Source organism: Eurosta solidaginis, chromosome 4, assembly GCF_040869045.1.
Source record: "Eurosta solidaginis isolate ZX-2024a chromosome 4, ASM4086904v1, whole genome shotgun sequence".
Classification (NCBI taxonomy): domain Eukaryota; kingdom Metazoa; phylum Arthropoda; class Insecta; order Diptera; family Tephritidae; genus Eurosta; species Eurosta solidaginis.
This window is the reverse complement of record NC_090322.1, coordinates 66,717,141-66,732,460: the sequence shown is the minus strand read 5'-3', so window position 1 is coordinate 66,732,460 and position 15,320 is coordinate 66,717,141. Positions and strand designations below refer to the sequence as shown.

The 15,320-nt window shown below is 34.6% G+C and overlaps 1 protein-coding gene across 8 annotated transcripts in view; it reads right to left on the bottom strand.

Annotated features, from left to right (window-relative positions):
* Positions 1 to 15,320, bottom strand: part of dpr14 (defective proboscis extension response 14) — a 146,151-nt gene that overhangs the window by 22,066 nt on the left and 108,765 nt on the right. For all 8 annotated transcript variants that reach the window (XM_067781943.1, XM_067781944.1, XM_067781948.1 and 5 more), the window contains one exon: positions 11,029 to 11,261. In XM_067781943.1, the coding sequence (XP_067638044.1) occupies positions 11,029 to 11,261 (233 nt within the window). The remainder of the gene's footprint in view (positions 1 to 11,028; positions 11,262 to 15,320) is intronic.

Below are 15,320 nucleotides of genomic sequence, written 5' to 3'. Positions count from 1 at the left end.
TCCTAAATAAATTTCCAGTTGATTCATTTGTTAGAAAATGCCTTGGTAGGTCAAATAGAAATTCAAATGAAATTAAATCCAAAACAAACTACACAAAAACATAAACAATATGGTGTTCGAAGAACAAATGAATATTATTATGAACAGTTTACTTTCGTTCCTTGGTTTTAATATTAATGTTATGGTTCCCTGCATTGCAATTTAAAATTTTCCAACTTCAAACGGATCTTCTGATATGAGTAAGAATTAAAATGAATGGACTGCTTTTTAAATCCTGTGAGTTTTATCCTAAACTCGAATGATTTTCAATCCAAATTGAATATCTCAATAAGACTGAATCAAATATCTAGCAAATATTCAGACACATATCAATAATTTACCCTTCTAAATTTAAGCAATTATGCCGATAGGCGCACCCTCTAACCGTTCAAGGAAGCTTACAATTTCAACAAGCTTGTATTATAAGCAGGTTTCTGTGAGATGGATTGGTTCTTCCACTTTTGAAAATTTGGCTCTGATAAATGCGTTTTTTTTATAGACGTTGAAGCAATGAAACCATGCTAATCCTGTTCAATGTGTTTTTTTTTTTTGTTTAATTATTATTATTTGAAATCGTTATATATATTGTGGCGAATATTAGCATCACTATGCTATGCACTATGTTAGTAAATAATCACAACAACAAAAACATTTAAGCAAGCCACACTGTGTACAGGAACACATCAATCATCATTTACACACACATCCATAGAAAGCATCCAAACTTATTTACATGGACACACACATAACCAGCAGTTCGAAGTGAAGAGATGTCTCACACACATGTAATCATCAGTCGAAGTTCTTACACATACACACGCATATAACTAAATTACCAAGCAGGAGATACAACAGTTCTAGAAGGTGAAACATCTATGAAATATGCGGACAGAGAGTATAAAAGCAGCACGCTTTTGTGAAGTACGTGATATTGAAGTATAATTGTAATACTCCCAAAGTAGTCTAAATAAAGACCATTTTGCAATACCGATAATTGGAGTTATTTATTCGACAGTTCAGCGATTCGAACGTTAGCGAAGGTTTCAAATAAGCGGAATTTCCCAAAATTCGGTACAATTTGTGCAGAAGAGGGATTGTTGAATAAATTCCAGGGGAGAACAACCACATGGTCAATTTAAGTGATTTGAAGATCTAGCAGCTCAAAAACAGCTAGCAGGGTTGGAGAACCGTGGATTGAATACAACCGGCAATAAGTCCGAACTTCAACCACGGCTACGAGACGTTATGGAGTCGGAAGGAATTAATTTTGAAGAGTATGTCTTTTATCTTGATAGCGACGAGACAACAACAAAAATGGAGGAGAAAAACGAAGCACCGCAGACAGTGGCGAACACGGACTTGAGTATCATATTGGCTGCAATATCTGCACAAACGTCCACAGTGTCTTTGCAGTTGAAAGAACAGAAGACTTATATGGCATCCCAAATGCAACCGCAGGAGAACCATATGACATCCAAGATTGAAGCAGAAGAGGCACGAATATCCGAAATGTCAGCAAAAATTTCAGCGCAGATCTCTGCACAACTGGAAGAGCAAGAAGGACGTATTTCTTCGAAGATGGAGGCGCAGGATACAAAAATTTTACAACTCGAGAACAAAGTCGATGCCGAGATTAAAACATTGCGAGGGTCATATACAGGAGTTGAAACTAAATTTGTATATGAAGCAAATTTCTTCGAGAAAGCAGACAAAAATTGAAATTTTTTAAGATTGAGCGGCATATAAAATACGTTACACCAAGTAACTAAATTGTTTAAATCTGTTTGTAGTAAATAACGTTCCTCAATCGACGAGTAGGACTTTTAAAAGTTTTATATCGTCAGCATACATTAAGGAATTTGAAAATTCTACTGTATTAGCAATATCGTTTATAAAGACCAAGAACAGAATCGGACCAAGATGGCTGCCTTGCGGAGCATCAGAGAAAACGTCTATGGTGACGGAATGTGAGTTTTTATAAATTATTTTGAAGTACGACCACCGAGATAGGAAGATATCCAATTGGTAAAATCGGGTTGAAATCCAAGCTGACCAAGCTTGGAAACAAGTAGAGAATGGCATACTTTGTCAAATGCTTTACTGAAATCCGTGTAAATTACATCAGGGTGAAGGTTTTGTCTGAAACCTTTAGAAATGTAAGTTGTGAATTCCAATAAACTGGCGATGGTATATTTGCCACTAAGGAACCCATGTTGAGAGCTTGTAATAAAAAAGATATAGTAAATATAAGCTAATGGGTAACGATAGCTTCAAATAACTTTGGGATGGCGGACAGGCTAGCTATGCCCCTTTAGTTTTCTACTGAAGATCTACTCCCGTTTTTATGAAGAGGGATAATGAAGGATTCTTTCTTTATTGTAACGAATTCTGAGGATATCTGATAATTATGCACCTTCAGTATTGCAAACTGGTATTTATTTAGATTACTTTGGGAGTAGTACAATTATACTTCGATATCAGGCACTTCGCAAAAGCGTGTTTAAATCAGCGGTCCTCATTTACGGCCCGATTCTAGTGTGGTAACAACATTCTTTACCACGGTAAAGAAACTTTTACACCCTTTTGGTATTCTATCCGCGAAAGTAGCCGGATAATTTTTTACCCACAAAAGTAGGTGGTTACATCGAAATAACCAAACAACAGCTGTTGTTTAGAAACAGGCAAAACTGAAAAATAAAGAATTGTAAGCGGAAATAAGTAAAGATAATAGTAAAATAGTGTTGCCTCTTGCTATATATTATATATTTGTTTACATTATGTACTTTCACAGAATAAATTACAATATAACTATGTAAAATATTATGCATGTATGTACATATATACACGTCGTTTCGTTTATTTGTTAACCTCGTATCTACGAGTAACACATTTTCGGTAAAGCCATGGCGGAACCATACAAGGTGGCTGCATGGTGACATATCTACAAACAGAAATAAAAATTCCATGTACTTTGTTTTTGTAAATTCGATGGACGAATTTCAAAATCGAACTGCGCCGGAAGTTGATGTATCAAATCAAATAAAAAAGTTTATATTCAGCTGTCGCATGCTGTCACTTTGTATCGTTCCGCCATGGATAAAGCGAAGAAAACCAACTTTTAAATTTCACCACAGACATTGGTGAGTTTTTCGATGATGACAGCGTTACCACTTTGGCCAGAATCGCGAATAAAAGAACTGGAAACGATTTTCGGTTACATAATGTTCTGGGGACTATTTTACCGGTAACGCTCAGAATCGGCCCGTTAGTGAAATAATTATTGACGCCACTTCACACGTATTATTATTCTCTTTCGTCTTTAGTCGTCTTTAGTTGTCGCTGAACAAGCAGGGTAGCAAGATCGGATGAGACTATTGTTTATTTGCGCATTTGCGAAAAGATATTTTGCAAACAAACGCTCATGCGCAGAATGTTTTCATGGTTTAATATTAGCAATTTATTTTTTTTGAATTTTTCCTTAGACTCAAGCAATAAACTAGTATTTGTATGGCATATTTACGAATTACTTTTTGTGCATACATCCTACCTCATTGATTTTTCATCAACAACTAAACCACTACCAATAAGATGTTTTTAGTTTTACTCACACAGCCACAGTTTTGATTTTGGGGACCACTGGTTTAAATCAAACTGATTACTGATTCCTCAGCTTGCACTGCTTTTATACTCTAGGTTTTCTCGTTCACCCATTTTCCTAAGGTCTCGTAATTTCGCGAACATTTGTATCTCATGCTTGGTTACCAGCTATATACATGTATATTTGTAGTTTATGCTTTTCTACTATCCATATGCGTGTGCATGTGTGAGTAACTTCGGCTGATGACTACATGTGTGTATGAGATATCTATTCGTTGCCTAGTACATAAGTGTCGCTGCTTGCTGTGTTTTGTTGTTGCGATTATTTACTAACAGCATAGTGATGTCAACATTCGCCACAATATTTAAAAAATAGATTAAGGGCCTCATTCTCTATTACGAAACGAACGTTCGTTTCGCCACAGAGACGAATCGCTAGTGAATTTTCACTGTGTTAAACGATGACAACATATCACTTGACACTTGCTTTCGCCCTCCTGTTTGACATAAAGTAAGAAACGTAAGGCCGAACGAAAATGATAGAGTATACCATTGATAGTCGAAATCGTTTGGAGGCGAATCGTTCGTCTGAGCTATCGTTCGTAATACAGAATGAAGTCCTAAATTTTATAAGAAAGCAGGTTAGGATCATGTCAGGACCGGATTTGTAAGATTCTGTCTAGGTTTTTAAATATAATAACACTTCTTCTAAATATATCTATGGAGTTAAAAGCGTACAGTGTATATGGATATTCGGTCGATTTATTACTGGTTTCTTTTGAGTAATTGGATTGGAAAAAATCTACAAATAAGTAAGTAATATCATGATCGTTGCTAAAAATATTTTCTTAGTATTTCATAGATAAAGGAAACCCTCCGGGCTTAGGCTGACAAAAGCGCTAAGCATATTGAGGATGAGGTTAAAGTATGATTTTGATGCGGATCCGTTTTCATATCAAATGGCTGAGTTTTGTTCACAGATATCATCAAAGTGCTTTCAGAGATGTGCCCTTAATGGACTTAGAGAAGGTTATGTAGCAATTAGTTGTCTGCTGGACTGTTCTAGTTTAAGACAACAAAGCGAGGGTTGACTGCTAAGTTTTTTCTTGAACCCTTCCACGTTGACTATTTTCGCCAAGCAATGTATCAAAATTATACGAAAGTCTGTTTTAAATAGATGCTGTGGTGCAGATTCAGGCATAATCGGTTATCAGGAACGAACGCACTGCTACAACAACAACAACAACAGGAACGAACATCCTGGATATAACAAAGGTTGATGCTTATGCTTATCCTAAGTTATTCTTCCTCACTCGCTTCCTTGAGGAGTGATATATTTAAAATATAGGTATGCGTTGCTTTTTTTTTGAAAAACAGTTTCATCTTGTCCGAACCATACAGATGGTGGAAGAAAACCAGTTAATTTGTACTTTTTTTAGCTGCTTTGACATTTCTACTTTTAGCACAGTACGTTTTCGAGACCCGGTTTTTCAGTCCGAGTTTAAGCCCTAGTTAAAGTTGACTAGAGTTCAGCCTTGCCATTTTGTTCGATAACATAAAATTTTGTTGTTCATCTCAGTTTAAGCGGCCGAAGTGGCAGGGATAAGGTTAGGTTAGGTTGAACTGGCCGGTCCATGAGGAGGCAGAGATAAACTCTAGTCAACTTTAAATGGAGTTTAAACTCGCATTGAAAAACCGGGCCTAATCCAGAGAATTACAGAAACAAGAAACCCTGCCGCCACGCTGTTATATCAAAGAGGATAGATATTAGACTGGGTGGATTTATCAACCTATATCGCGCCATCGATTTTTCGATAGGATTTGGGCTCAGGAAAAAAAGTTCCACTACGGATACCCAACCAAATTATTTTTGAGCTTGCAAAATTTCAATGATTTTTTCTATTTTTTATGCATTTTTTCATTTTCAAGGCTCCAAATAATTTTTTATGTATTTTTTTTTCGTGTCAATTGTGTTTTTTGAAAAAAACATTTCTTTTATGGAGAATTAGAAGAATTTTGGTCGAAAAATCGATTTGTTTTTGCAGGCTCAAAAATTATTTTTTTGGGTATGCGCAATGGAACTTTTTTTCCTGAGCCCATATCCTATCGAAAAATCGATGGCGCGATATAGTTTAGCTTTCGTCCATACAAATCGACCCAGGTTAATAGATAAATAAGAGCCGTCACTCGTTATTGTTTAGGCATTTACTCGATGTAAATTGTGAGGTAGTCGCTAATTTTTTTTTGGGCGAGATGTTTATAAATGTCTTCTATACATTTTCATGGGGTATTTGTGTTTATTTTTCCGACTGTATTTAATTAATTATTTAGTACTCTTTCCAAAAATCATGTTTGCATAAAGTGACAACACCGCAAGGATAAATCCAAAAATGTCCCTCATAAAAAAAAAGTAGCAACTACCTCACAGTTTACATCGAGTAAATGCCTAAAAAATAACGAGTGACGCCCCTTATTATACCTATCCTATTTGGTTATATTTGTTTATCTGCACATTCATATGTGCATATCGTTCGATCGTTCACAATAGTGCCCTTTTTTGGTCGACTGAGAGCCGTCACTCGATGGCAACAACAAAGCAACCTATTTATGCCGAATGTTTTCTCAAGGAAGTTTCAACATCAAGTAATTTGCCAAACAACAAACAAATAAAAACTCTTTGCTCAAACCGGTTAGCCAACTCAACTAGCTTTCTTTGTGTTGTTGCTTTGTATGCAATATCCTAACCTACCTAGTGTTTTATATTCACTCGTTTGCAAAAACAGCCGCTCTTGGCATTGAAAATTAATAAGAAGGGCAAATAGAAGAAGAACACACGGTTTTCCATGGAATGTCGAATAAAACGGATAGTTTAAGAGAAATAAGATTTAAGGCAAGCTTTTCTTCGAATAATGGTATTATTCTCTAAGTAAATGTTTCCTACTTCTGACAGGCGAACCCCCATTACCTAAGATTACTCGCTATCTCGCGTTAAATGTCAATACAATACTCAAAACAGAATAAAAGATTGCAAAATTTAAAACACTAAGCAATCGGACATTCTCCGCTTAAACAATAACAAAAGAATATTCATCGTTAGTTATAGAAAACTTGTGTTCTTCACATTTATTTATTTATTTATTTTTTTTTAATTATATATATTTCATTTTATTTTCGTGAAAGTACTGTAGTATTTATGCACAAAATTTTCAAAAACTAACTACAAAAATTTCATTTGTCAGAAATACCATGATATAATAATAAAGATGATGTCAACAACATAACCTCACTTTTTCGGCAGCTCTAAATGCCAGTATTTACATACATATATTTCAAAAGTAATAAATTTGATTCTTGAAATAAATTAGTTTTCTGCAAAATGTTGTCTATATTCTGTTAGGGAATACGAAGTTACGTTAATCTTTTTGGTTAAACAATTCTAGTAACGGATTATATAGTTATACAATTTCTAAACGTATAGTAAAATCTACTACGATCGTAGTAGAACTCAAAGGCAGTTCTGTATGATAGACAACCTTCTTAATTATGCATGCCGAACTTGTCAGAATAAGGGAAGACGTCAACGGGATGAGAACACCTGAATATTCATTTCATCATGAGAAATACAAACTGAACTAGGTTGTATTTTTCTTGATTTCGTTCGTTTTTTGGAATATATGTAGCTTACAAATTTGCACCAATACTGAAACTGTATTAGGAGAGAGGCCGGCAAAAAAAATTAAGACAAAATTTCAAGAAAATAAAGTGGTCATATTTATAGGCATTACCATGATACAAAAATGGAGGTAGTTCCATTTAGTGTGACGTTAGCCACTTGACTTCTGCGGGGACAATGAAAATTTCACCAAAAACAAGCTACCAGATTGAAAAATGTTACGATTTTTTTTATTTTGATGGATTTCATATAAACGAATATGACTAAATTACTTTCATAGTTATTTTAAATAAAAAAGAAAACAAAAAAAATGAGCCACATGCCTTGGAAATATTTTAATATGAAATATCAGCCTAGAAAAGAAGGTTTTTAATCAGTTTTCCGAGCTCCCGAAAATTGTTTTGGTGGAAGAAACTGGATCGAAGTATGCAAAGCAAGGGAATATAGCCTTCTTAAGTGTCCGTACGTTTGCTCAGAATATGTTGACAAAACCTATACGCTTGTCAATTGTTTGCTCAAAGGAGGTCCTTATAAACCGACACCGCAATTTCTTGATAAATTGGCTACAAGAAAACATTTTTTTATTTTTTTATTTATTGTATAATTCAAGCGTTCCGCTTTAGGAGGGAATTATTGAACTATTTTCTAGGGAGAACATTACCTGTAGCTCTGCAGGTTAGCCACTAGTTATGAGAGTGTTTTTGTCCGTTGTACCAGGGATCACCTTGGGGCAGCCCCGCCTATACACATTCTGTGCTCTTTTAGCATTGACATAGATGTGCAGACTTTGGAGGTACACATTTTCTCAACATGCCTTGAGAAATATCAACTGTAGGGGCATGTTAATAGGGTCGTGCTAGAACAACAGGATTTTTCGTGTATTTTTTTTCTGTCTAGGGGTCAAGCTGCCATAAAGATATGAGTCATTAACCAATGTGTGAGAATTTTCCACTATTTTTCAATAAAATTGCATGTTTTATTGTATTGTCAATCGATATGTATGCACAAAAATCGTGCTAAAGCATATTATTAGGGCCGTTCCATTGGTATATCGAGCTCTGGCTCTGGCTCAAATCTCATTGGAACGATCTGGATCAACTTTATGAGAGCTGGCAGCACTAATATAAAACATCTGTTTTGTTGAAAATAAGAAGAAACGTACACAAAATTTTAAGATACTGATAGAATTATTAACATTTAAATAGTTTCGCACGTAAGCAAACTATTTATTTTCCTTACATCATCTTCAAGTTGTTTACTCTTTCAGTGTTTTTGCTTTTAAATATGGCGAAATCTTTTATGTATACACAAATGTACACGTATTTGGTTCAGTGCTACAATGGCTCAACTATATGGTTGGCTCATCTCACCAGCTGATTTTATTTTTTTCATTTCACTGGAGTAGGGATTTTCACAAGGACATGGCAAACTTAAAATGAAACCAACGAATTTACAACATTTTCTTACTACTTACAAATGCTGCTAAGTTTTATGTTTTCATTCCATTCCATTCGTTTAACACCAACACGCTGATTTTGGCAATGTGAACAGAGGTATGTTGTTGCTGTAGAGATCAGTCAACCATATAGTTGAGCCATGAGTGCTACCAACTCAAAAGTGGTTAGCTGTCAAAAAATCTACTACAGAAAACGAAACGATCAGAACTGCTATACGGATCAGAAATTGAACCAGATAAATATGAGGATCACAACGTTGTTGTTGCATTTGGATGTTAAATTTCTATCCGTATCTGGTTCACGCACCAATGGAACGTAATAATTATTGTCTCAGATGACCATTGCGTTTTCATCCTAAAGGAAATTTCCATCCCTAAAAACCACAATTTCGCCTTAAACAGCAACGGTATGGCAACGTTTCCGGCAAAACAACAAACATTATGAAATTTCAAAAATCCTCAAATACGTAAAAAAAATTTGAGCGGAACTACCTTCTTTTTTGTATAATGGGCATTACCATAGCGCAATAATAAAGGAGAAGTCATTCCATAACCTCACTTTTTCAGCAGCTCTATTTCCCCATAAAATACATTTTTTTGCTTTATTTTCCATTAAAATTGTATTAAAGAAACTAGATTTCTGCGAAATTTGTTTTATATTTTGTTGGGATATGGAAAGTTACGTGGATATTGTTATTTAATAAATACTGACAACGTCTTTTATAGTGTATTGAATTATAAAGCATGTAGTGAAATCTAAACATGAACGGGATGAGAACACCTGAATATACATACATTTCCTCATGGGCATTACATTGTTTTTATCAACTGCCTTACAGGATGTTCAAGATGACTACTTTTTAGCCTTTTGACAGTATTGTGTGAGGATCATTGTAAATTTTACCAAGTAGCCCAACTAACAGCTGATCGGTGAAAATTCGCACATTCACACGCACAGTTCTCGACTCAGTTTCAAAAACAAACTTTAGATTATTTAATTCAAATTTTAAAGTGAGATAATCCTTAAAAATTTATATATACAGAATATATATGGCGTTTTTGTTGTTATTAAAACAATAGTTTTATTTATATTAAAGCTTTTATCATTTTTTTTTTTAACTTTGAAAAATCTCCGAACACCATTCCTTCATTATATGACATTCGACCAGGGATGCACCTTAACGTTAAGCTAATCGTTTATCAAAAAATTTCCACCGTTTCCGTTGAAACACTTCGAAATATTATCAATAAAGAAATTATCAAAATAAATTGTATCTCGTTTTTAACCGAAACGAAAAGCTTTCGTTAACGTTAAAAACGTTAACAAAAACGTGATACTTTATGTTTGAATTGTGCTGGCAATGCTACAGCCATGGTGAAGCCGTAAGGTGGCAACAACGAGCGCACATACACACACAAACTCTATGTAATTTGTTTGTGTAATTCGTTGGTGGTAATGTCAAAAATACTCTGAGAAATGTTCGTACTGTCAAAATTCAAGAGAAAAGTTGCAATCAGCTTGGCTAATGCTTTCACCTTTAATGACTCCGCCATCAATCAGCTTTGCCAGCATAGTTTGAAATTAATAATCAACATAAACGATTTGATTTCGTTTTGATATGGCAGAAAACGAAACGAAATCATTTCGTTAATTTGACGATCTTAACGTTAATAAACGAAACGAAATGAGTTCGTTTCGTTTATTAACGTTGATTATCGTAACGAAATGATATCGTTTCGTTGGTTAAGCATGCCTGCATTCGACTGCCTAGTCCACTGCCTTCCACTCTATTCGCAACATAACCTCTACTTAAGCTGCCAAACTATATAGTAAACAATGGTGAGGATGTTCAATGTGGAGCCACATACTACCGGCTATCCACAGCGAGTTATGATCGAAAAGATGCACGATAAGATCACGAAAGTATTTTTAAAAATCAAGTGATTGTTTCTATTTTTTATTTGTACATCTATGATGGAGGCATCATACATGTCTTATCCACAATGGGTTTTATTATGAAACAATTTGATGAGAAACTAGATTTTATGAATAAACAATGTAATGCCAAATTTATGTGCTATATTTTCCCGATTTTTATTGTTGGGAAATCGTTCTTGTAATCTAATTTTTCGATGAAAAATTTCGCCAGTTTTTCAAGCTTGAAAAGCAAAAATAAACCAATGTAATAGGTATTTGCTATACATAGTTTTGTTTGAATTAAATTCAAATGTACATATGTATGTATAAAAATTTGTTTCTTACCGTTTTTCCTTGTAAGTCGTTTACTCTGCAATGTAAATAAACATGTGAGCCCAATTGTGTGCTGACGTTAACTGTCGTGTATGGATCAGCAAAAAAAGGAAAAGGTTCATGCGTTGTGGTCTCTGTCATCTCCGACTCCTCATCCTCCGGTGTGTCCGTGAAAGGCGATGAAAATTCCTGCCAAAAGTTTTTTGGAAATGTATCAAAGGGATCTCCTGCCCTTGGACGTTTTACTGTGAAATAAATAAAATTAGTGCATATTATTTGTGTGGTTTAAATGTATGTTATATAATATTTATTTTGCTTTTTTTAACTTTTTTCAACCCCAGAAGCGTTTAATAATATACTAAGTATAATTGCACTATGCCACAGTGAAGATATACTTTTACGAGACAAAACTGTAGCTGACCGGCGAATAGCCTATTTTTTTAAGTTCAATCACATATACCATAATCCTCTTCTCATTTCCCTAGGGACAAGATTTTTATTACCACGATTTTACGAATCCATAACGCCTTTCAGTAGTTTGAAATAATTTCGAAATTTTCAAATTGGTATTTCAGGACTTCAAGGCCCACTTGCAGAACAGCAAGTTATTTTTTAGCTCAGCGTTAATTCAAAAAATTTGTCAAAAATGTAGAGATTTAACCCCTCATGTCAGATTAACTCTAACTTATGTGTCCTACACAACTTGCCGTTCAGCAAGTGGGCCTAAGGCAAATTTTTAAGGCAAATATTGTATTTATTTAAAAATTTCTTTGTAGATATTCATTTAAAAATATACAAAGGTACAAACATTTCCCATTAAATTTATGAATAAATATTTCTAAGCAAGGTGCAACTAATTTGCGAAAGCGTGGTTATGCATGGATGTATCTATGTACTTATATATATATGTATATTTGAATGTACATATATACGTAGTAAAGTTAAATAGCTGGCCTTTTCCTTAGGGTTAATCAAGTTTTATGATTATTACTGTAAACTGTAAGTTTGTGTTTATTCACAAGAACATCGTCCTTTCTCAAGAAACATGGAAGTACCTAGATTATAACCGTACTTCAATTTTATATCATAGTCTTACAAATTGTCAGCTTTAATCAAATTGTAATTGAATGCGTGCATAGATGAAGGTTTAATGTTGTAGTTCAAGTTCTTTTCTGGAATTTATGTGCATGTATTTTAGCGATAATACTAAAGTGGAACTTTCACAATTTTTGGAAACTCATTTTTATGTTCGGATATTCTTGAAATTTATTAGCTTTTGTCGGTGATGAAAATTAATTGCTAACCGATAACAAAATAGAAAGAAAACAATAGCTGTATTTTAAGCGCGAAGAACGCATAAAGTAATGCAATTAAGTAAAAAAATAAAATTTTTTTATAATAATAATAATAATAATTTTACTCCTTAATTTAAGTAAAAGATAGTGAACACATTACTTTATGTGTGTACGAATTTTCGGATTATTACCTTTTGCGGTTTAAGAGAAATAAATTTTTCATAAAAAGGGTGTCCAAAATTTTAATATTGTAGTAAAATGAACAAACTTAGGAATTGTAACGAAATATTTTTGCAGCAACATAACCACCCCTCCCACTCTTCAATAAAATATCTTTTTAAAAAATCCGGGAACTTGCCGAAAAATCGGGGATCACTTGATATGATTTTACTGCTTGCTAGCGAAGGAAAAGACGAACCTGATACCCTAATCGCCGATGACGGAAAATACGTTCCGACACCCGAATATGATGAAGTGAGAATGGAAATATCAGGGCTAAAGAATAACAAAGCGCCAGGTAATGACGGACTACCTGCCGAGCTGTTCAAGCACGGAGGCGACGAGCTGGTAAAGACATAAATGCATAAACTCCTTTGCAAAATATTATCGAATGAGCGCATACCTCCAGACTGATATTTAAGCATGCTCACAATCCAGAAAAGCGATAACGCAAACCGCGCCAATTACTGCGGAATCAACCGACCCGATCTTCACTATGTGCCAGATCCTGGAGAAGACTCACGGTAAAGAATCGAAGCTCGAAGCATGTTGCTTGGATTCTCCTATGTCTCAGTTTAAATTCTCTTAATCATTCTCTGCCAAATGACGTTAATCACCATCACCAGCTAAGGATGGCTTTGGAAGAACCGCTCCAGAACAAAAATCTAACGAGGCTTCAGGCATGGCGACCACCTCTCGTGCGACTGTTTCAACCTAATGCTGGAGAAGATAATTCTAGTGGCAAAACTAAAATGTGATCTAATATAAGAGCGTGCCCTCTCTGGACTTAATAAAGAGGCAAAAAAAGTGGGTTTTGGTGTAAATGACGACAAGACGAAGTACTTGCTGTTATCAAAGAAGGAATATCTCTTGCCAAAAAGTGCATATTGATGATGTATTGCTTGAAATCATGGCCGGTGTCTAGAGAAGATGATATTGCTCTTGGACAGTTTCAGAGAAAACCTCTCCGGCGTATTTTCGGTCCTTTCAAGAAACCGATGGCGAGTATCAAGGGGTTTATATGAGAAATACAAAGCTTCATAGCCTCCGCAACCCAATTGTCAACTTCATCTACGTGAGGGGAATCCTGTTACAAATATGAATGTATAATACACATATTTAGCAGTCGAGGATTTGGGGAACCCAAGTTTCTCATGGAACTAAAGGGTGGGAGGGCTGTATGGCCTAGATGTTTAATGTGGTTATGTTTATCACTCCTAGATGGTCGGACTTGTATCTTAATGGTGCTTCGTTACCGGAACGTACCTTCGGGGAATGTCTTTATCGTTAATACCAGACCAACAACAGTATAGAAGGAGGTATAATAACAAGCGTCACGCAGATATGATGGTATTGCATTGAATGAGTGGGGTAGGCTTCAGTGATAGTAGACTTAGGCAACATGGTTTTTTTTTATCGATATAATTTGGAGATACGGCAACAGCTTGATTTTTTTACCCAATAAACATGGAAAAATATTTCTCCAGCGAAATATATATCTATTAGGGTGGGTCGATTTGTATGGACGAAAGTTAACCGATATCGCGCCATAGATTTTTCGATAGGATTTGATACATGAAAATTTTTTAGTAGGTCATGAAAGAAACCTTAAAAATCAAAGTCGAAAAAAAGTAAAAAAATGAAATTTCGCAGGCTCGAAAATTATTTTTTTGGGTATGCGTAGTGGAACTTTTTTTCCTGAGCCCAAATCCTAACGAGAAATCGATGGCGCGATATCGGTTAATAAATCGACCCAGTCTAATATCTATATCCGGAGGTCATATCCAATATCATTATTTAATTATACTTAAACCAGATTTTTCTCGAGTTGATATCCAACTTCATTCTCCAATCACTATCCAACCTTTGAGAAATTTTGTAAAATTTAGAGTTCTCGAGTTGATCTCCAACGTTATTATCATTATCAAATTATTATCCAATTTAAAATGAAGCGTAATAATCAAAAATAAATCATATCGTTAGCTTAATGTGAAAATGTGCTAAGTCACTTTTTTTGAAAAATTGTATTTTAATGCAGTTTTAAAACTGAATTCAAAATACATCGATCACAAAAAAAAAAATATTAAAATTTTTCATTTTTACGTGCTGTGGGCAATGAAGTGTAAATGTGCTAAGTCGTTAGCTGTTAAAAAAAATGTGCTAAGTCAACCTGTCAATAATATCAATCTGAATTACTAGTAATTTCTTTGTGCGCGCATTTTATTTATTTATTAATTCATTCAGTCTAAAAGTACATGCTTTGTTGTTGTTATTGTATTAACGATAAAGACACTCCCCGAAGGCTTTGTTAATGAAACAGGATTCGCCACGGTTAGGTGAGTTGACCATTGGGTTGGAGAAGTTATATTTTGTGCTGGCAACCCCTTGAAATTGGATTTACCCAATTGAGACATGCCTTTGGTGTATGATAAATGCTTTGCGCTGACTATAATCTACTTCAATTCTTACATTTCGATAACTACATGCTTTCTTACAGACTAGTTAAAAATAGAAAACAATTCAAGCTTAAACTTATATAAGCCGTTATTAAAATTAATAACATTACTGAATCGATTTGGTAGATGTATAGTCCTAGTTATAGGTTCATTCATAGCATAATTCGTTTTATGAGTTATTACGATAAATAATCTATCATGACGAAGATCACGCAGTGGAATATATGGAATGAACAAAGTAGATAAATCAGAGCAATTTATGCTCAAGTTTATTACATTATAGGCAAGCACCCTGCAGTCAAACCAACTAGTTGTATACTAGAAGAATACTAGT